The 23,585-nt window shown below is 34.0% G+C and overlaps 1 protein-coding gene and 1 pseudogene across 2 annotated transcripts in view; one reads left to right on the top strand and one right to left on the bottom strand.

Annotated features, from left to right (window-relative positions):
• CNTLN (centlein) overlaps positions 1-23,585 on the bottom strand; it is a 391,924-nt gene that overhangs the window by 44,723 nt on the left and 323,616 nt on the right. For both annotated transcript variants that reach the window (XM_030920397.1, XM_030920398.1), the window contains exons 19-22: positions 8,898-9,089; positions 3,362-3,459; positions 1,747-1,873; positions 257-394 (exon numbers count right to left, since the gene is read on the bottom strand). In XM_030920397.1, the coding sequence (XP_030776257.1) occupies positions 257-394; positions 1,747-1,873; positions 3,362-3,459; positions 8,898-9,089 (555 nt within the window). The remainder of the gene's footprint in view (positions 1-256; positions 395-1,746; positions 1,874-3,361; positions 3,460-8,897; positions 9,090-23,585) is intronic.
• Positions 14,736-19,605, top strand: LOC104662564 (annotated as a pseudogene).

Genomic DNA, 23,585 nt, shown 5'->3' with positions numbered 1-23,585 from the left:
TACCAGTGTTCAATAATAGTTTTCATTTCTTAAAAACTATCAAGACAAACAAAACCTGTTTTCTCTAATACAGAAATATCTTTAATGTTAAACAAATGTTTGGTGTTTCATGTAGAGATACAAATCCTCTTTGCACTTATTTGAAGTGTTTAACTAGCTTGTGGTTTGGGGAAGGAAAAAAATCAACAATGTTAACAATGAAACAAACACCATTATATTCCATCTCTAAGCTAAAATGATCTTTTTAAAAGCATACCTTTTTTTCTAACTCCTCTTTAGATTTCTGATACATCTGTTCATACTGTGACTTTTCTTTTACAGCAACATTAAGTCTTTGCTTTAGTGAATCAATTGATATCTTCTTGTTGGAACATTCTTCAGTTAATGTCTTTACCTACATTAAAAGCATAAAGGTAATTATTATTGTTAAAGGCATTCTAGTAATATACTGTATTTGTTCCAGCAGAAACTAAATGAGTGAATGAGTCTACGTCCACTTATTTTCTCATAATGCTATCAAATTCAAGTATTATACTTACAGAACTCTTATTATGAATGAAAGTAACAATCCTTAAATCAGTAACAAAAACCAAAATTGCACACAAACTAAATGAATACTGGTATGTATATCCTTGCACCCAATAACACAATATTAATGTTAACTACATATCCATTAATTACTAACTTAAACTTCCTAAGGCAGGAGATGATTGTTCTGATTCTGAAACAAACCAAGTTACAGTTAACTTTCCACTGTATTCTCTAAAATAAGTATTACATACCCTTTTTGATGAAATAAAATAATAGTATATATATTGCTTATTTATAAGATATGATATATAATATGTATCTCAAAGCATAACAGAAAAAGTAGTTTTTCAGTTTAATGCCACTAAATATAAATGTTACTTATATAAAGATTCCACGGCTATGTAGGAAATTATTATTGAACTTAAAAAAATAGCAAAATTGAAAGGATAACATTGAAAAAGCCTATAGGAAGTGATTTTTAACTTGCACGGCGGTATGGAAGAGAAGAGAAAGAAAATCCATATGGATTCGTCATGCTCATGTAAAAGTTTCTTTCTTAAATCCATTTGCCCTAACAGATACTTAAATTATCATTTTCAACAAGGAAAGTAAAGGAGATGTTCTCTCAGGTGTGGATAACATTTAGTGAATGCCAAAGCACAGGGTGCTTTATGAGTTGTGAAAATAGCACCTTTTTTTAAAAAAAACAAAAACAAAAACCTTCTAGTTTGGGGTCATATATTACATAACTACTTTAACTACAACTCCCTTTGCAGGTACAACTCCCTTCCCATGTAAAATGCATTAAGGGTATCCAAGAAGAAAATACATTTTTAAAGAACTTCTGATAGTTATTGGTAATCAAGTTTTCACTAAGAAATATAAGCTTGATTCTATCACAGATTATAGTTTTAAATAAAATGAAATACTGAATAAAAAGTAATATGTATCCTATAAATACTGAGGATTTTTAATCTTCTCATGGGATATTTATAAATAGAAATAGAATGTGTGGCCATATTATGTATGAGGTTTCAGAGACTTGAATTTTAAAATAAATAATGTACTTTCAGAGCAAAGAGTGTTCCTTTGTAACAGTAAATATATATCCTATGAATATTTTCTATACATTTATTAGGACTAAATATTTGTGGTAAGAGAGTAAATACAACAGGAAGTGATATTTTTAGTGTCAGTTAAGATAAAAACTGATACCTTTTTATCAAGATTTTGTAACATTTCACTAAAACTCTCATTACTTTCCAAATTTACTTTCTGTCGAAATTTCAAGTCCTCTATCAAATGTCTTTTCATAGTTATATCCCTCTCCATTCGAGACATCCTTGAAAAAAAAAAAGGTGACATCAAGAGTGACAGAAAATACCTTAACAGTGGTGATATCTTACATTTTATCCAATATTATACCTACTGTTAATTTTTAAATGCTATGTGACATTGACACTGTAAATTAGTAAAATGAATTGCATTGGATAAGATATTGTTCTTTTAATATTTTGAGCACTTGTAAAATCTATAGTTGTGTCTTGGTAATTATACAATTACATATATGTATTAAAACAAAAAATATAAGAAATGAAAAAACTTAACACTTATGAAAACTTAGAGCTATTTCATTTAAATTACATTTTTACATTGCTGTGAAAAATCAAAGTGATACATAGAGATAATCAAAAGCATAACAATAAGAAAAAATCTAATACTTCAATAAACAAATGTAAACTCTTGTAATGAAACTAAATTAGCCATAGTATCTTCTAATTTAATATAATTTGAGATTCAATCCACACATCTGTTTAGCACAAGTTGATGAAATATTAAGTATAAAATGGTAGATGCCGTGAGAACCACTACTGCTGCTGCTGCTGCTGCTGCTGCTACTGCTACTAAAATAAGAATGACAATAGCTAACATGTATCGAAAACTTACAATGTTCCAGTCACTGTTATAAATGCTTTACATGTATTAGCTCATTTATTCCTCAAAAGAACCTAATTTAATATTATTGAATTTAGGCATAGGCCTAGTAGGTAGGGAAGCCAGAATTCAAAAAGTGTTAATTGAGAGCCCTGTTAAACAATAAGCAAGACTTGCTCTTAATTAATAAATAAACTTCAAAATATTATCAGTTAAAAAATTAACCAACTTTTTTGTCTAAGACTTTTATCTACTCATATCACTTCTAAGTGTTCTTCACTTATAATGAGGTCTACAGGTGTGTTTGTGAGATACATATATCTTAAATGTATCAGAGACAACTGGAATTCTATCTAAACATCTTACTATTTCTAAGCAATAGTGTAGCTTTGAAAGATACAGAATGAAAATAATTTTGATTCAGTGGGATACAGCATTTAAAATCTTTTTACTGATAAACACAAAAAGTACAAACTTTCATAACCTCCAGTTATTTTAAACACAAACAAAACTTTCCTTTTTATACCTTAGCTTCATAAGTTTAGGCATTAAATCCAATACAAATACTAATCTATATATTTGGGGGGGGGGTCAAATAACTGCCACATTGTAAAGTTTTTCATTCATAGTCTCGAAGCCATTAATTTGTATTTATTCAAAATTAAATATGTTTAATAAGGGAAATTTAACTTCATCCTTATTCTAATAAAAAAACTAAATAGCTTGCCATTAATCATGCTATACATAGTATTCCTTAAACTTTCATCTTATGTAGGTTTAAATATGAACTAGGGAAGGAAAACATTAACATTAGCAGTTTCTCGGGGCACGTTTAATAGAGTTGGATGCCACTAGGTGGCACCAAATACAATGGCTAGAAATACAACGACCATACTTTTCATGCATTTCCTTTATGTGTTCTTCTTTTGCTAGGAGTTCAAATTTCAAAGACTTCACATTTGATGACTGTTTAGTGAGTTCATTAGTTGCATTCTAGATTAAAAATAGAAATAAATTTAAATATACCTTTCAACCTTGGTCTAAAGCAGCATAAAAATAAGTGCCATTCTAAAGAAGAAGAATACATTTACAATAATTATGGTAAACAATAATTAAAATGAATATTTTAATATTTTAAATGCTTTATTTTATACGCTCTAATAGAAATACTATAGTAATACTAAAACTTTTATATAACATGCCAAACTATAGAGGAACACAATCATGTAAGAATGGCAAAGAGTATGTATCCAAAATACATTTACAGGAAATGTGAATTGTCCTAGTATAATGTAAATATGTGACTAATTAAGAATTTTAATGATTTAAAAAGATCACTTAAAACAAATACTGGATTTACTAACATCTTAGACTAACTATGGTCACAAATGCTTTGCTGCTCATAAAGCAGGGGAATCCATTTCCCAACCCTCTGAACGTAGTCTGGCTTGTGACTTGCTCTGCCCAAAAGAATGCAGCAGAAATGAATTGTGTAAATTTCAGTTCCCAGGCCTTAAAGCTTTATGGCGCTTCTCTTTGCCTTCTTGGAATGCTGCTCCAGGATCACCTTGCAGTTGATGTATCATGTGGAAGTGTACCAAGATACTACAGCTGACAGGTAGTAGATCAATTGTCCGATCTATGAGTGAGGCTATTTTGTATCTTCCAAATAGGGAAACCTTCGGTTTGAAAAAATCCAGGGATATGAGGTTGCCCAGAAGAGACCAACAAAAGAACTTCCCAGTCAACCAACAAAATCATAAGAAATAATAAACTGTTGTTTTAAGCCACGATACTTTGGGATAGTTTGTTAGAGAATAATGATAACTGATAGAAAACCTCATGAATACTCAATCCTTCTTTACTTTAAGTTATTAATAACACTACTTATTAAATTATTTATAAACAATTATTAGTTTTTCAAAGCAAAACAGTTTTGTGGTATTGTTGTCAGTACAGCCTAGGAACCAGAGGTGGTAACTACAGTTAGAACCCTTTTCAATTTTGACTCTAGTTCCAACTAAATGTGTAATCTAAGACATCACTTAGTCTTTTCAGTATTTTAGTTTTTCCACATTCAAGATAATGTTGACATACTCACATTAATCCATTTGTTAAGTTTTAAAAGTATTAAATGAATATAAATAAAATATAATAGCTTTTAAAATATTTGGAGTAGTTATTTAGCTAATATTTCTAAACTACAATAAATTGTTTCTATTAGAACTATTCCTAGATTTGGATGTTTGACTCAGCTAAAAATAATTTGAGTTTGAAAAGATTAAATTTTAGTTATCCAAGGTAAATGTAATTCATCAGACTGACTTTAAATATCTCATGATATAACATACAAATAGAACATTTGAAATAATTTTAATTTTTACATGAAACGTTAATTTTTCTTAAAAACTCAAAGCTACTTCAGCATGGTAACTGTTTTGAATGTTATGTTTTGATCAAATGTGTGTATAATGCAATCAAAATTTCTACCATAGTTTGCATGTTTACAGTGATGTACAGTGCCTTATTTCCAGCACTGCTTGAATATGTTCCACACTAGTTAATTTATCAAATAACTGAAGCATTTGCTTTAATCATTAATTTTCAATTCTTTCTCTGATGATTGTTCATTCAGTTAGAAATATGAACATCCATGATTATGCTAAGCTAATAGTGATATGTTAATATAGTGATATATTATAAATATTATCACTATAAATTATATATGATATACTAATACATATTATATTATCACTATACTATAATATAGTGATGGTTTTAGGGACTACTGTGATATAAATATCTACTTATCCCTCCTCTAAATGGTCCCAGACTGTGCTTTTCTAATTTTGTATTTACCTTAATATTTTCATATTGCCTTTTTTTTCCTCTGTCAATCTGTTGGTTGTAATTTTTTGCTTGTGTCATTATTCCTGTCTAAAAACAATCATCCTGCCCCTTAATATGCATACTTCTAGTGTGCTGCACTGAAGGTATTTTCTGCTGAGAAGTAAAATAAACTTAGAATTGTATTTAAAATAAAAGATACAGGCAGTAAATAAAGCCAGAGAGTATCTTCAACGGAATGAATTAAGTGGATATTAAGATAACTGGTTGATTCTTTTCTGTTTTTAGACTTAAGGCTGTATTTTATGTGGCTGAAAATACTGTTAACTCTGACTTGGAGAATTGAGAGAAAAGCAATTTAAAATAAATAAAACAATGCCAGGTTGAGATACACTTTGGCCAAGATCTCTAAATCTAATAGCTATTTCATTTGATCCTCAAAAATTTTTATCAGATAGGTAGAAAGGTATCCCTGCTTTAGACCTCTAGAAAAGTTAAGTAATTTCCTTGACCAGGTTGACGAGAAGTTAATGGCCAAAAACTGATCGAAACCCAGGTCTTTTGTCCCTTTTCCATTCCCTACTATACAATATTTATCTGTAACATGACTTAAAATCTGGTGTAAAACATATACATCAAAAATGTCACAATGGTAAAAAGTCATCCCTGTTACAGCTTTCCTATACAAAGTTTACTGAATATTTTTTAAAAATTTGCATAGTATAATGATTAGGAGCATGGACTGTGGAGCCAGATGGTTTGAGTTCTAATCTCGGCTCTATATACAGTACCTGTGTGATCTTGGACAAGTAACTTATTCTTTCTGTGTCTCAGTTTTCTCAACTGTAAATGAACCACAGACATCAGAAAAACATATATAAAATTATACAGAAAAGTGTAATATTAACTGCATAGTACAGAAAAGGTGTGTATAAACCTTTAGTATATTCGAATCTAGCCAATTTTCTCAATTAAGTCTAAAAACATTAAGTAGAAAATAAGTTACTTATTAAAAAATCACTATATTATCAGTTTGATATCTGGAATGAGCTAAATTCTATTTCCTCTAAACAAATTAGTATGTTGAAGTTCTCACTGAACCCCCAGTACTTTAGAATGTGACTGTATTTGGAGATAAGGCCTTTAAACAGATAATTCAGGTAAAATGAAGTTATTAGGGTAGAATCTAATTCAGTCTGAGTGGTGTCTTTATAAGCAGGGAAATGAGGACACAAAGACACATAGAAGGAAGACCATGTAAAGACACAGGGAGAAGACAGCCATCTACAAACCAAGGAGAGAGGCCTCAAAAGAAATGAAACCTGTTGACACCTTGATCTTAGACTTCTAGCCTTCAGAACTGTGAGAATAATATATATGTTCGCTGTTTAAGACAACCAGTCTGTGGTATTTTGTTATGGAATCTTTACAAACCAGAATCAAAACAAAAATTTTTAGTAGTAGAGAGTATTATATACTTAAAGATACTTGGTCTTCTAGGAAATTTCTATATGAAAACATGAAACAAGACAAAAGTAAAAATTTATCCTTTTTGTCCCTATGCAGTTTGGTCAGTGTTCCAAGACTCTAGGTTAGATTATGGACAATCAATTCAAACTAACTGCTTTAGTTCTCTTTCTGATTCACACATTCCTCCAAACCAAGAGAGAGACCTGTATGTGGGTAAAAACTTACACCATGAAAAATCATAATACAAAGAACTTACAGACACTCATATGGATCTATTATTACCAAAAATTATTAGACCATTTGTAGTAAGTAAAATAAGTAAAATATAAATCAATGAAAAACTGTTTATGTAAAAATCATAAATTATGATTTATGTATAAATCAACTTAAAACTATGTCTTTTAGAAGTCAGATTAGACAATACTAGATCTAGCACTCTATTTTATCTTGGTGAAAAACAAAGTTAGAATCATGAGGACTTAAATACATGAAGAATCACAGAAGTAAGAATTAAAGTCTATGTGATAGATAAGATCAAGGAATATCTCAATGATTTTATCTTCTCTATATGAAACCTTAACACTGAAATGTTCAGTTTACACATTTTATCCCTCATTTTCAGAGACACATTTTAAGGTTCATGCCCCAAAACTGCATAACACTTTTTCCCTCACATTTCTAATATTTTATAAGTTATTTAAGATTATAAAATGTTGTGACTGACCCAAGTTTTACACATAAAAACTGTCTAGGGCTGGGCGCGGTGGCTCAAGCCTGTAATCCCAGCACTTTGGGAGGCCGAGACGGGTGAATCACGAGGTCAGGAGATCGAGACCATCCTGGCTAACACCGTGAAACCCCGTCTCTACTAAAAAAAAAAAAAAATACAAAAAACTAGCCGGGCGAGGTGGCGGGCGCCTGTAGTCCCAGCTACTCGGGAGGCTGAGGCAGGAGAATGGCATAAACCCAGGAGGCGGAGCTTGCAGTGAGCTGAGATCCGGCCACTGCACTCCAGCCTGGGCGATAGAGCGAGACTCCATCTCAAAAAAAAAAAAAAAAAAACTGTCTAAAGAAGATGGTATTCAAGAAGAATCCCAATGCTAGTTTGTATATTTGGTTACTATTAACAAAGCAAATTATTTTCAAGCAATAATAAACTCATTTATTTTAAGTTTTATCCTATTTATCCTATGAGTAAATCTGCACTAAAAGATATATTATTGAAGGGTGCACATATCCTATTTGGGATTGAAAACAATGATGAGTCTATTTGACAATTCAACATAGTATTCCAGTACCCTCCTAACAGGGATGATTATTCCATTTCTAATGTACTCTGTGCATTTATAATCAGGATTTTCTTTCTAGTGACTCACATTATAGCAATGGTCCCATATACACTGCCCTTTTTAGCTTCTAGCTAGCAATCCCCACTGAAGAAAATATTTAAATATGTGAGGAATAAATGGGCTTAAGAAGCATGAAAATGAACTTTCCAATTAAAACTCACTCACAAATCCTATTTCTTACAAGGTAATTCTACTTAAACTAAGGATAGCCTTACTTTTAAGTTGCTGACAGTTTTGCTTGGTCTTAGATTCTTTTTTTTTTTCCCCTCTCATTGCTTTTTTTCTACATACTTCCTACTATTTTAATTTGGTTGTTGGTTGGAGACAGAGAAGGAGGAGATAAGCGGGAGGGAGAAGAAGCAGAGAGCAAAAGTGGGTTGGTTTCACTCTCAAGTTCAACTTGCTGGAAGTATGTAGAAAAAAGCAATTCTATTTATGTTGACATATTACATGTCTGAAAGGATTCTGTTCAGCTGGAGGGAGGCGTGGGGGCAGAAAGAAGTATTAGAGTAGCAGATATTGGCCAGTTTACATCAGCTCCTAAATTAGGATTTCATGGTGTCTTGTCTTTTTCAGAGAATGGTAGTATTCATTACCAGATAAGAATCCACCAGGCTAAAAATTAATGATGATGGCAATATTAATAATTTTGGATTATCTATACCATAATTTACCTTTATTAGAAAAAATTAGTGTTCATATAAATATGTCTTGCAGGATTCAAGCATAATACATGTTTTCATGCTTACTAAACTTTATAATCACCTTTAATTTACACTGTAATTGCTTCATTTCCAAATCCGTGCTCCTTGAAGGACCAAGTGATGTAACTTGTATCCGTGGAAATGTTACTTGGGAAACTTCTTCTGCCAAACTTGTGATTTCAGATGAGGACTCCAATTTCTTTAGTAAATCTTCTTTTTCTTTCCGAAGCCCAGCCAAATCCAAATTTAGCTTCTTTTTTTAAAAAAAGAAAATAAATATAAATATATTATAAAAGTAACTACATTTAATCTAACAATTATCAGTATAAAAGTCTACAGCTAGGAAAATATTAAAGAGAACTGAAATTAATTATAGTTATTATATGAACTTTACAAAAATCTTAACCTCTATTAGATTTTGCTTATAGTAGTAGGGTTTGCAAAGTTAAAACAAAGTGAACCAGCTGTACTCAATATCTTTTGGTTGGCTGGTCCTGACTGATGATATACTATTTCTTTACCTTCACACATAAATGGGTGAGCCAGAGATTCACATATTTGATAACCTCGACTTCAGGGCTGATGTAGTACTTAACTGGGAAAAGCCAAGCTGGAGCAGGACAGGATAACAGATGTTAGCTGTTTATTCCACTGGGTAGGTCTTACCATCCTATATAGCAGCCAAAATGCTTCTCATTTAGCAACATAAATGTTAAGTCCAATTAGCAGACGAGGCTTGTTAGAGATTTAGTTCAAATAAATAGCGTGCAAACAAACTCGATCAGTTTTATGCACTTGATTGATCGTTGAAAAGTCCTGTTTCTAATGTTGAGGTAGAAATGCACTAAACTCCTTACATTTGGAATTTTTAATAGCATAAACATTTTGCTAAATGACGTAATAGTAATGTTTTTATGAAGGAGTGTAAAAGAAACCATCTTAGCGTTAGCCCTTCTCATTCACCAATCTATAGTCAGCAGAATGTCACCAAACTATAATGGCATAATAACTCAGAGCTGCTGAAGAGGGTATTTGCATTACTATTTTATTATTCCAAAGAAGCTTATAATGTGGTACCTTAACATAAGGTACAATTAGACAAAATGATACTGAAATCTCTCAGAGGGGGAAAAATTTTTCTTTGTTAAAAATTCCAGTTAGAAATAGCAAAAGATGTAGCTAAAGTATACAGTAAGATGAACATGAAACATGTTACTTAAGTATTAACACTATATTTAAAACACAATTTCTAGAAACTATACCATCATTATATATGTATTTGTATATGTAAGTGTATATTATTAAATGTGAATATTTCAGATCATGAATTCAAAACTAGAACTTGATATACTTCAGATTAAACTATGTTCTGGCAACATAAAAAGTATGCTGTGGTGAAAAAAACTATTTGGCTATATTTTACCTTATAATCTAAAAGCATGGTTCTACAGAATTTTAGGAAATTGTTTATGAAATTTGTTCCATGAAATTTGTTCATGAGTTGTCTCAAAAGAACCTAATAATTAATATCTAAAAGTAAACTCTTAGTTTCCTTAAACCTGGAAATCTTCCTGTCTAATATTCAAGCTTGAATCCATCTCCTTCCCTATTTATTCATTCTCTATGTCCAATCAATTGTCAGGTTCTGCAAATTACATAATGTTTCTCATTTTCATTCCTTTCAGCCACTCTCTTAATGCAAACCCTCATTATCTCATTAAGACTATTACAATAACCCTCTCTCTCCTGTCAATCTTTCCCTACCTTCATTCCACCTTTTATACAACTTCCTAAAACAACACCGACCAGTTATTCCCTTAATCAAAGCCCTTCATGGGTTCTTCATTCCAATAGAATAAAGCTCAAATGTTTGTGGATAATAAGGCTCTCTAAGCTTAGGCTTCAATTTGTGTTGCGGTCAGGCATCATAACCTGCCTGCCATTCCCCAAACCTGCCTGCCATTTTTACATGGATGACTCTACACATGGTGTTTCTTTCTGCTGAAATCTGTCTCATCTTTAAAGGGCAGCTTAGTATTCCTCCTTCAGGAAGACGTCTTTGTTCTTTTCTTCTTACTGGAATACTTAGGTGGCTTCTCTCATTTGTTATACTTGTATGCCACCAAATTTCTGTCTAATCTTTCTACCTGGCAGATCCTGACACTATAAATGTGCCCCCACTGAGGAAACACCAAGTCAATATATACATTCTTCTAAAAGACATGCATCTGTAACTTTCAACTTCAATTTGACAATATAAAAATGTATTAAATGAAGAAATACTGAAATTATAGAGGCAGTAAACTAAATGACCTGTACTTTATTAAAATATAACATTTTGATTAAACAATATTTAAAATCTACAATCTTGAAAACATATTTCCGGTGTTAGTTATATATGCATAGAAATGCTACACAGCATCTGTTGAAAAACAGGGAATATGTAAATCACACATTCCATCAGTTTGGAAACCTTTGGTTCTCCTTAGCATTGTGGACAAATAACTGGAGCTCTCTTACTAACTTCTCTCAGTTTAAAAATTCTACTTCTTTTTTTTTTGAGACAGAGTCTCACTCTGTCGCGCGGGCTGGAGTGCAGTGGCGCGATCTCGGCTCACCGCAAGCTCCGCCTCCCGGGTTCAGGCCATTCTCCTGCCTCAGCCTCCCGAGCAGCTGGGACTACAGGCGCCCGCCACCTCGCCCGGCTAGTTTTTTGTATTTTTTAGTAGAGATGGGGTTTCACCATGTTAGCCAGGATGGTCTCGATCTCCTGACCTCATGATCCGCCCGTCTCGGCCTCCCAAAGTGCTGGGATTACAGACTTGAGCCACGGCGCCCGGCCAAAATTCTACTTCTTACTTGAGAAAGCTATAGATGAGAAAAAATGTATAAACAACTTTCTTTTGCTTACATTTGCTCTAGATTGTGAGACAACTTTTGTGGGTGACCGTGTTAGAAAGAGACTGTGCTATAAAATCTACCAATAAATTAAGATTACTCTTAAAATTGTGAGTTTTCTTGTTTATTAGCAGCATGATTCCTATTTCTCTACTATTACCTTTCCATCTTCAAGCAAATATTTATAAGCATTTAAGTCACATTATGTTAAGAACAAGTGATAACAAAACACCCATGGAAGAATCATAATTTCTGGATTCGTATTCTCTGGGTCTACTGCTTACCAGCTGAGTGAGCTTGGACAAGCACATGGCTTTGTTTCCTCTTTTTGTTAAAAAGAGATGGTGCTTGTCTACCTAACAAAGTTGATCTTGAGGACAGAATCTTAAAACGTCTGTGATTACACGTAGTAGATGTTCATTGTCAGCATTGTTATCTTGTGGTAAAGGCTACTAATAGTGTCTGAGAAGTGTTAAAGGCTGAGGAGCTAGATTAATAAAACTTTAACATGTATATACATAATAACCTGGTAATTTCTCCCATGACAGAAACTTTAGTTTGTCTTAAGTCATAGTTACTTGTTTGACTAGAATCAATCTAGGATCTCTCCTACACTACTACACAGGTATTGAAGGCAGATATGCTCCTCTGACTCTATATCCACAGCAGTGCAATCCGTCTACAGTCTCCCAAACATCTATTTCAATTTAAAAGTTGACTTCAATAAGAATAAGTACTGAGATTCGTATTGATTTACGTGTAGTCAATTATTTCTAACCAAAGGTTATAAAATAGAACTTAATACTATAAAATTTTTAAACTAGACACTATCTATTAATAATTTATTTAAATTTAACATTGAGGAAGCATAAATCCCTGAAAAAGAGAGAACTCTCTAAGCGACTGTAAGAAGAAATAAGAATGTACTGAAAAACTTACTCTTCAGTTTAATATCCTGTGGTAGACACAATTCTCAGATGACATGCTCTGGTACAATACCCTCCCCTTGTATGGGACCCAGAAATATGATAGGCTATCATTCCCATGATTAAATTATGTTATATGCAAAGAGAATTCTGTAGATGTAATTAGGGTCAGGGTCCCTAATCAAGTTTCTGAGAGCTCATCAAAAGCAAGCTTTTCTTGGCTGGTCCTGACCTAATCAGATGAGCCCTTTCAAAGAAGGCCAGAGGCATTATCTGAGGTCAGGGAGATTCCCCTGCTGGCTTTAAAGAAGTAAGTTGCCATGTTATGAAAGGAGTGACAAGTCAAGACCTAAGGGAGGCCTCACTGAGCTGAGAATGATCCTTGGCTCTCAGCCAGCAAGCCACAGACCTCAGTCCTATACCCACAAGGAACTGAACTTTTTTTTCAAAAAAGGCAGCCTGGCTGACACACTGATTGCAACCTTGCCACATTTTGAGCAGAGCACCCCACTAGGCTGTATCAGACTCCTGACCCAATGACACTGTGAGATAATGAATGCATATGTTGTTTCTCAGCTGCTAAATTTGTGGTGTTTTGTAGCACAGAAAATTAATATGGGTCCTGATATTTTTTACATCAGTGCCTTTCTACAATCTACTTCTTGTTATCTTACTGCCACTCTGTCCCATCTCAAGAAAGTCTCCCAAACCCCACAGTGTGTAGAGTTTATATAATATTCTCACTCTGGATCAATTTTGTTTTCTTTATCCATAATTTTGTATTCATTTTATTTATTCAATTGCTTTACAAATTGCCCCATTTTCTTTTCAGACAAGGTCTTGCTCTATTGCCCAGGCTGGAGTACAGTGGTTTAATCACAGCCCACTACAGCCTCAAACTCTTGGGTTCAAGGGATCCTGCTGCCTCAGCCTCCCGAGTAGCAGGCACTACAGTGAGTAAAAATACCCAGCTAATTTTTAAATTTTTTTGTAGATATGGGATCTTGCTGTGTTGCCCAGCCTGGTCTTGAACTCATGGCCTCAAGCAATACTCCCGCCTCAGCCTCTCAAAATGCTTGGATTATAGTCATGAGCCACTGTGCCTGACCCCCATTTTCCTTTTAATTTTTTTGTTCTTTTTCAGTTTATTTGTATGTTTCATTTTCTATGCTAGAAATATAAATTGCCTCTACCAGATCTGCATTTTGTAGTTTAACTGACAAGCAAAAAGGCTCTGGCCAGCAGCTTTTGTTTGCTGCTCTCAGTTGTAACTAGAATCCCATGAATAGGATAAATTAGTCTCCCCTGGCCTATTTTCCCTTATTTTCTTATATGGGATTTCATTCACAAACTGCTTTTATTCGTAGCACCAACTTGACATTTGCTGGGAGATTTAGATATGGAGTACCTAGATTCAGAACCTGATTCAATACCTATCATTTATTCTTTTTACACACACTATGTAGTTAGCACTATGCTAGTTCTCTGTTTTCAGTAAGAAAAAGGTTATAAATAATCCTTGCCCTTAGGTAGCTACTAGTCTGTAATCCAGAAATACGTAACAATAAACTATAGTAAGTGCTATGAAGAAACAAAACGGGAAGCTGAGGGAACTGCTGCTACCTTCAATTCCTATCTGGTAAATGCTGGCTACAGCCTGTTTCCCTCCCCATATTCCCCTGATTTGTTCTGTAAAATGTGATCTAGAAGCTAAGTACAGCATTGAATGTACTAGCTTAGATCTATGACCACTCTGCTTTCCAACTTCTACTCAAGAGAAAGTAGTTGCCTAATCACTGGTCAGTAAACTGGGGGCAGTCTGAGGACATCAGGCATCCCTTCTCCATCAGGGAGACCTGGTAAACATTTTAATGTTCAGGAACGAACTCTCAGAAAAAATAAAACAAGGTCCTTGGAAAATATTCTTCTGGCCCCATAATGAGAAATAAAGGTCTTAGAAAAAAAGCTGAGAAAATCATTTCCCTGATTACTCCCAAAACAATATATTTTTAGATACTCTCTGATCTTGATGTCTCGGAAGAATAAAATACTCAATATCTGCCTATTCAACGAACATGCTGCTACTTGTAGCACATGTAAAGAAAATGCTATTGGGTATCCAACCAGTTCAGAAGCAGTGTTCCAAGGGAAACAAATGGGATTGGGTATAGCTCTTCACTTCTAAAATGAAAATGATTCTGACCTACAGTTTCTTTCTGGACAATATCCATCCTACAGCATTCAAAGACATAGTTCGGTCTTTCCCATTTGTTTTTTACCACTGGATTAAAAATTTAAAGTAATGAACCATTTAAAAAATTTGGAAATAGTTGGGATAGTGGAGTCTGAAACATAAAGACACAAAATTCTAGAAAATACAGCCAAACATGAGGTGGAATGCCAGAGACACTGGATCAGAGTTTCTGGGAGGCCCATGCAGGAAATAGCTGGTGGCCAAAGAACACTTTGCAGTCCATGCTGGAGCAACGGTGAGACGCTCAATATTGAAAAAGGTCAATCAGTAACTAGAGTAAAAAGTGAGGCTTAGTTGCCATCTATAACAATAATGTACTCTCCACGTTTTCTTTCTCCTTTTGAAAGCCAAAAGGCTTGACAATCCAAGTAGAGAAAAGCGATCATCAAACGAGAATGATCTGTTTCCAGTAACTTCTCCAAAATATCTCATCTTAAATTATGCTTAGGACTGACTTAAGACTATTTAATGTTGAATACAGAAATAAGTTCATTTACATTCTCGCAATCTGATTATTCCGATTCATAATTAAGTAGAGGCAGAAATTTTAAAATCCTATTATTGTGTTTTTAAAAAATTACAACATAAATTATGTTACCAGAATGTAAATAAATGAGACTGGAGAGAAAATTCTAATTGAACGGGATATATGTAAATTCTATAGGCAAGAACTCCCTAGAAAGTCACCATAATTTTAATGATATTCTCCCTCCTGTGAATAGAATCAATGTTCTTTGATTGAGAATATTATACTTTTAAAGGGGATAAAATGGAAAGAAATAAAATTCTGTATGTTGTCCGGGTATAGGACTAAATTCACAGTCAATTAAAATGTATGAGTTACCAAGACAATGCCATCATTTTCTATGTCACTAATAAATATCTTCCATATAAGACTTATTTAAAAAGGTAAATAGTTCAGATTAATAACTTCCAAGTTTAGTAACAAGACTTTTAAATTTAAAACATTACTTTTGTTACGATACTTGAGATCACCAAGAGAAAGAATTAAAAATTAAAAACCAATAACCAAAAAAAGATCTTAGGCAGAGACGTAATTATTTATGTAACAAAATTTCTTATGAAAAATCCACTAAGTTACTGCATCACTCATTTATAAACTATTTTCTGACAACTGCAGTTATGAAAGGGCTACACTGTGTTTCACAAAATGTCAAGCAAATGAAGGTAATATAGAGGACTTTTCACCAATGCTTTTGCTAGTAGTTAGACTTCAGTAGCCTTTAGAGACCATTAAGTACCTTTTGGCTAATTGGCCAATGGTAGATTAATCCTCTTTTTATTCTAGCAACACTATTTTAACACCCTTACACTCTGTCAATGCAGAGTCTGAATGACAAAATAATATTGTGCATGAATAATAAGCAGATAAGTTAAATTAACATTTCATGTTTCACATGCCATACACAGGTGTCAGAAGAACTTCCTTTTTTAAGTCACTGACATTCAACTTTTTTAAACAATCTCCTGTTGACATCTTATTGAGGTGAATCTTCCTAATTACTGCTAATTGCCTATCAAGCAAAAAAACTCTTTTCATGAAGTGTAGTTGTCTGGTACAGATGAACCCAGCTCCAGTGTGCACATTAAAGACAAAGCATGACACTTAAGGTGCTACTTTGTTATAAGGTCATACTAAATATGGTTTGCAATTAACAAAGCAGTTTTTTTATGGGTCTGAAAATGCCAATCTGTCTTGATGTGTTCAAATTAGGTTCTATCAGAGAAATATGGATATCCGCATATGGATAAGAGATCGCTACTCTCAATAACATTTACAAGAAGTTAAATTAATTCAATGCCCTTATACTTTGTAACATAAGTTCTAGCTAATGTTCAATTAAATAATTATTTTGTAACTATGTTTAAATATTATTTCTCAAAATGAAAATCAACACTATTATTTCAAGTGTCAAATTATTCAAAACAGTTTACTAATACTTTTAATTCTGAAAGACCAAAAATACTCAAAACATTTAACAAGTACTTTTAATCTATATGAATACTTTTAACATTATATGCCTTTATAGCAAATTTTAACCTATGTGATATTAGCAAGGTAGTTTATTTCAAAATAATCTGAATAACTAAATGAATGCATTTTAATTGAATTTGTTGAACCACATCACTTAAACTTCTGTTCCCACAAGTATGGGGAAAATAATGGATAGTAAAAACATGTTATATGTGAAATTTAGAAAGTTAACTAATATAATTGACTTTCAAGTATTCATGGGAAAAATAAATATTTGTCTATTCACAGAAAAAAAGAGTTTGACTGTTGGTTTGTTATTTCAAATCTTCTGTTTAAGTTACGAGAAGAAAAGCTCTCTTGAAAACTAAATACCAGGTACTAAATGGTGGAACAGATAATGGGAACCAAAAGTATATCCAGAATAATTCATCATCATCACTACCAATACAATTTCTCACTGTTTATATGGTAATATTATGAGTTCAATCATAGCCCTCCTAAACACTAGACTTACATACGACATCCTTACTAATGACTATGAGGTTGCAATGCATACCCATTCTGACTCCTTTCCTCAATAGGAAAGAAAGACGATGGTAGTGCTATTTGATATCCTAAAGGAGAAACTGTGCAACGTCTTTCTGAACTCCTCTTTTTTACTCTCCTTTTCCTGCTTAAACTCAGTTAATTCAACATAGAAATAGCTATTCCTCACATGTCCTATATACTATTTACCACTTTAATTATATTCTTCCTCCACCCTCTTTGTCAATATTTTTTGGTACTGGAGTTGAGTGGTGGCAAGAAAAAAAGAATCCACCCCAATTTAAGAGATGATTTAAGTGAATATCTACTCAGAACCAATTAAAAAAAAATGCCAGATCAACAAAAATAATACTTGATGTTTCAGGGTGATGTTAACAGCATTATCTGTATCTAAGTAAATAACAGCAGCCTCTGCCCTCATAGCTGAGGATTGGTCAGGCCTGGGGAGCTCTCTCAGGTGGCAGCAGAAGGAAGCATGAGGACACTGTACACAACAGAGTTTGGAGCCTCTTCCACCAAGAGGATCTGGCTTTGGAGCATCAGAAAATGAAACTGAATTTGCTGAAGGTGAAAGTGAAGCCAAAAAGGAAATTCTTAAAAACAAAGATTTGGCTGTTCAACATCCCCATTTCGATGGGCTTGGATGGACTAAATAAAGACACTATCACCATTTGTAAAACTGGAGATGTTTTTAAGCCTAAAAACCTCATTGAGGTAACGTGGAACTCTCATGAAGCCCGTGAAAAATTTCTTCATCCAGGAATTTTTTAGACAAGTGGATTTTTTGAGTGATACATGTCAAGGTGACGATGCATTTCCAAATGGGTTAGATGTTACCTTTGAAGTAACTGAATTAAGGAGATAAATGGGCAGTTAAAACACTATGGTTGGAAACAATGAAGGGAGTATGGTACTTGGCCTCAAACTCCCTAATCTTCTAAGTTATGCAGAAAAGGTGACTTTTCATTTTTCCCATGGAACAAAAGAAACTTCCCATGGCCTTTATTCAAACCATGGCCCAGAAACTTCAAAAGAAATTTATCTGTAAACTTATATAAAGTTACTGAACAGTTCCCTTGGCGCTCACTTTGGGAGATGAACAGAAGATGATCAGCCAAGTAGTCTTCCCATATGAAAGACCAGCCACACCATCAATTGAAAAAGCATGTGGTGAGACCTGGACTGCCACTTAAGGACAGCATCATTTGCTGTTTGAAAGTAAGGCAGACATTCACTTAAATCATCTCTTTCACATGCCATGGTCATCGATTTTCAGAATTCTTTCATCTTACCAAGAAAATGTGTTTTGCTGAAAGTTAACCAGGAACTGACAGGCTACACTGCAAGGGATATAAGCTTCATCAAAGATTTTGAACTTCAGTTGAATAAACCACTCATATTTGATTCAGTTTTTTCAGTATTTCTCCGAGGTGGGATGTTGGCAACCATGGTGATAAACTGTGAGTCCTGCTGCTAGTTTTACCTTGGGGAACCAAAAAGTGTCCAAGGATTCAGCATGCACAGCGCCGGAACAGAGTGCAGGCGACCACCTAGGTGAAGAAGCACGCTGGGCCAGCGGCCTGCATCTGTATACCCCAACGCGTTTAAAGCCAAGCCAATGCAGTTTGGGAGAACTTTTCCAAACACTTTTTTTTTTTTTTTTGAGACGGAGTCTCGCTCTGTTGCCCGGGCTGGAGTGCTGTGGCCGGATCTCAGCTCACTGCAAGCTCCGCCTCCCGGGTTTATGCCATTCTCCTGCCTCAGCCTCTCGAGTAGCTGGGACTACAGGCGCCCGCCACCTTGCCCGGCTAGTTTTTTGTATTTTTTAGTAGAGACGGGGTTTCACCATGTCAGCCAGGATGGTCTGGATCTCCTGACCTTGTGATCCGCCCGTCTCGGCCTCCCAAAGTGCTGGGATTACAGGCTGGAGCCACCGCGCCGGCCAACACTTTTTTTCTCAACACAGGAAACCTCTGCAACCTCAACTATGGGGAGGGCCCCAAAGTGTATTCGTGAGCTGGCTGAATGCATCTGCCGGTTTTATGGCACCAGGATTGTCTTTAGGCTTGGCAAGATGGCTCTGTTGAAACTTAATTACTAAATTCCTATGGGAGTGCAGACAGGCAACAGGATATGTGATAGCATCTAGTTTTGAGCTGGTAAGGCTCCTGCAGCTGACACTCCAGCGGGAGAAGCTCTGGGACCCTGACGGCAGTGAGTCACCCACCTTGCAGTTTCTCTCAGAGTAAATGCAGATGAGAGATTCTTTGACTGCAGTCTATGATAAATACCCCATTCATAAATTTTAAAGACATACACACGAAAAAAGGCCATAACTTTTCAGGTACAGTTATAATGATTGAGTTATCAGAAACAGAGACTATCAAATATCTGCGGAAGTCTCATGAAGATTGCTCATTCATCTCTGATTAAACTTGGTTTTCCTAAAAATCAGATTTCAATACTTTGTTTTCCTGTCCTCGTGGTGTGCTGTTACAATAGTATTACTTCTTATTTTATGGGTATTTTATTGCTCAAAAAGGCCTTTGTGGACTAGCCAGAGGAAATGAATATCCATGTATAGTATCAAATTGCTCATAATACTTAATTCCTACATAGGCTTCAAAAAGAGAGGCATCAATATTCCTTAGAATAATTTTTGACTTCTAAAAATTTATAATAGACCATGATATATTTCTGAAATTTATATTTTATAAGATAAAGAATTTCTCAGTAAGCCTCTGAAAAGCATGAATATAGACATTATTTAAATTACATTTGAATCAGTTCTTAGGAAGACTACATTATCACATTAATCTAAATTAAATATTACCAACTTTGGGGGTTATAGAGTCAAAGGCTAAAGATCATCATTTGCAGCTCCAAATTCATATATTCAAGCTAGTGAAAGATATATGTTTCTTAAATATATCCTAAATATGAATAACATCTTAATACTTAAAAACTGAAATATTTTCATGATAGGATCAATAGTTAACTGTATGTCTCTCATTGATTGTACTGTATCTAAGCCTTGAAAATAAAGTACTTGGATGAAAGCCAGTCAAGGAATTTCAAAACCCTGCAACTCATTACAAATTTAACAGCAGCAGTACTAAGTATTCATATGATGTTGATCATTTATAAATATACCCTGCAAAAATTCTCAAGAGAAACAATAATGTTTTTCTTCTGTTCCCTGTATAAATTTCATAAGATTCAAGAGAGTGAAAAATGGACATTTTCAGGAAGGACTTTTAAAAATCTTTGGATTTGACGAAATAAAAAGTTACTGATACCATTTAAAATGGGATTTTAAAAACTAAGGACTAACATATGTAAAAATTACCAAAAAAAGTCTTTCATAGCATACAGTAGGAATTTCTTTTATATAGAAAAAAGACATTTGCAAAGCTTTGACCTATACTATATTATTTAAGGTATTTCTCACAGATTTCACTGAAAAGCTATTTTTTCCAACACACAAAATTCCACATAGGAACTTCTACCATCATCCTTCCCTTCATTTTCTATTCAGAATTGTTTTCTGTTTATCATATTCTTTCAAGTAAAAAGGCTTGACCTAACAAAGTAGGTCACTCAATAAATAAAGTCAAATAAATACCTGACTCTCAGGCAGTTATGCTACATCAAGGACAATGATTCATGTAGACCTTTAGTAAGAGGTTAAGTCTGGGTGTTCTTTCATTTTTACTAATCAACCCAGTTGATCTGCTTTTCTTCTAAATCAGTAGTTCTCAAATAGTAGATACTATCCAGATGTGTATTTTGGAAATTTGTTGGGGCACTTTTGAGTGCCACAATGATTGGCAACTGAAGTGGGTGACAGCAAAGAATACGTAAGTACTGCAATGTATAAATCAGTCTTGCCCAATAGAAACTACTCTGTATCCTGCATGACTCTGAAATTCCTGTCAATTATTCATGTAGGAGAAAATTAACATATAATGAAATAAACCTAAATCCTAACTCAAAATGACATACAGACAAAGTATTTGTATTCCTGTGGCTCTGCAAATTTAACTATCTTGTAAATTAGAGGAAGAGTAGAAGATGAGAATGAGTAGTTCTTTTCTTCTCTGAGGCAGAGCTATAAGAATGTAGGCTTACCACATGGCCAATACACACAGCCAAAGCTGCATGGAGAAAGCTGGTCTGGTGTGGAATGAAGAGATGTGAAATAGAAGCATTAAAAACATTAGGGTGTCTGTTTCCAATTTTCTGTACCTTTACCAAGTCTATAATCTACAGTTCATCCTTTGATTTTGTGTTTTTTTCTTATGTTAGTTTGAAATCTGTTTCTATCACTTGCTATCAAGATAGTCTTGTTAATACAGTCTTCTTAGTAAAGTCCAACAGTCTCTTCTCAGTTTTCTATTATCAGTTCCTCTATGGGATCTGACACTGTTGACCAAAGCTTCTCTTTTTCTTGTTAAAAACTTTCTCTCCCTTGTTTCTTTATTAAAGTACTCAATTTTTCCTCCACGTTCTCTGTACAGTTCTTTTGGTTCTCCTTCTCTGAATCCTCTTTGCCCATATAGCAGTTAACTCCCCCGAACTTAAGATCTTGCTGCAAAGATGTGTTCCACCTCCAGCATTCTTTCTCTGACTAATGACATCAGTAGATTTCCTTCTTCATTTTTAATGAAATATTTCAATATAAAGAAAAATACAATGAATGCCTATGTATTAACCAGTCAACAAAGAATATATTACCAATACAGTTGAAGCTATGAACATCTCTCCTGACCCACCAGAAATAATCACCATCCTGAATAACTTTGGGGTTTATTTTTCCCTTACCTTTCTTTGTACTTTTAGAATATAGATACATATAGACTCCCCAAACATATAGCAATTTAAAAACACTATTTCACATTTTAACAATCCCTGAAATTATAATATGACTTCCCTTCCTAGACACCTGCTATTATTTAAACAAATTTTTCTGTTAAATTGCATATTCTGTTGATTGCTGGTGAATATGAGTACTAATATCTCAGTATATTATTGATCCAGCAATCTTGCTGAAATCTTTTATAATCATAGTAATTTGTCTTGAGATTCTGTGGAGACAAGCATAACATATGGGAACTAATGATGGTTTTGTTTCTTCATTTCTAATAGATTTAACTTTCACTGCTGTCACTTATATTAATGTGCTAGTTAGGTACTCAAGCACAACATCAAAGACAAACAATGATAGCAGGCATAGAAGTATTCTTCCTGATTTCAAAAAGAATGCTTCTAACTTCTATCATTAAGTATGATGGCTAGTTCAAGTTTTTGGTACACACCTTTTAACAACTGTTTCAGGTTTCTGGTAGACATCTTTTAACACAATAAGAAAGTTCCCTGCTAGTCCTAGTTTGCTAAGATAATTTTTATCATGAACAGACATTTAATTTTATCAAAAAATTTTTTTACCTTTTTTATTGTGGTATAAAACACGAGATCTACTTTCTTAACAAATTTTCAAGTGTACGGTACATAAACTTCCCTCTTACAGCTGCTTATGCTTGCAGCCCATAAATTCAAGTATGTTATGTTTTCATTTTCATTTGTCTCAGGGTATTTTCTAATTTTCTTTGTGACATCTTTAACCCATTGGTTGTTTAAGACTGTTTGGTTTAGCTGGGCGTGGTGGCTTATGCCTGTAATCCCAGCACTTTAAAAGGCCAAGACGAGTGAATCACTTGAGGTCAAGAGTTTGAGACCAGCCTGGCCAACACAGCGAAACCTCGTCTCTACAAAAATACAAAAAATTAGCCAGGCATTGTGGCTCGTGCCTGTAATCCTAGCTACTCAGGAGGCTCAGGCAGGAGAATCACTTGAACCCAGGAGGTGCAGGTTGCAGTGAGCTGAGATCATGCCACTGCACTCCAGCCTGGGTGACAGAGCGAGACTCAGTCTCAAAAAAAAAGAGAATATTTTGGTTAATTTCTACACATTTGTGGATTTTACAGTTGTCCTTCTGCTACTGATCTTTAGTTTTATACCATTATGATCAGAAAAGGTACTTTGTATTATTTCAACCTTCTTAAATTTAAGGTATGTTTTTGGCCTAACATGTAGTCTATCCTGGAAAATGTTTCATGTGCACTTGTG

Source organism: Rhinopithecus roxellana, chromosome 16, assembly GCF_007565055.1.
Source record: "Rhinopithecus roxellana isolate Shanxi Qingling chromosome 16, ASM756505v1, whole genome shotgun sequence".
Classification (NCBI taxonomy): domain Eukaryota; kingdom Metazoa; phylum Chordata; class Mammalia; order Primates; family Cercopithecidae; genus Rhinopithecus; species Rhinopithecus roxellana.
The sequence above is the reverse complement of the archived record's forward strand: the minus strand, read 5'-3'. Positions and strand labels throughout refer to the sequence as shown.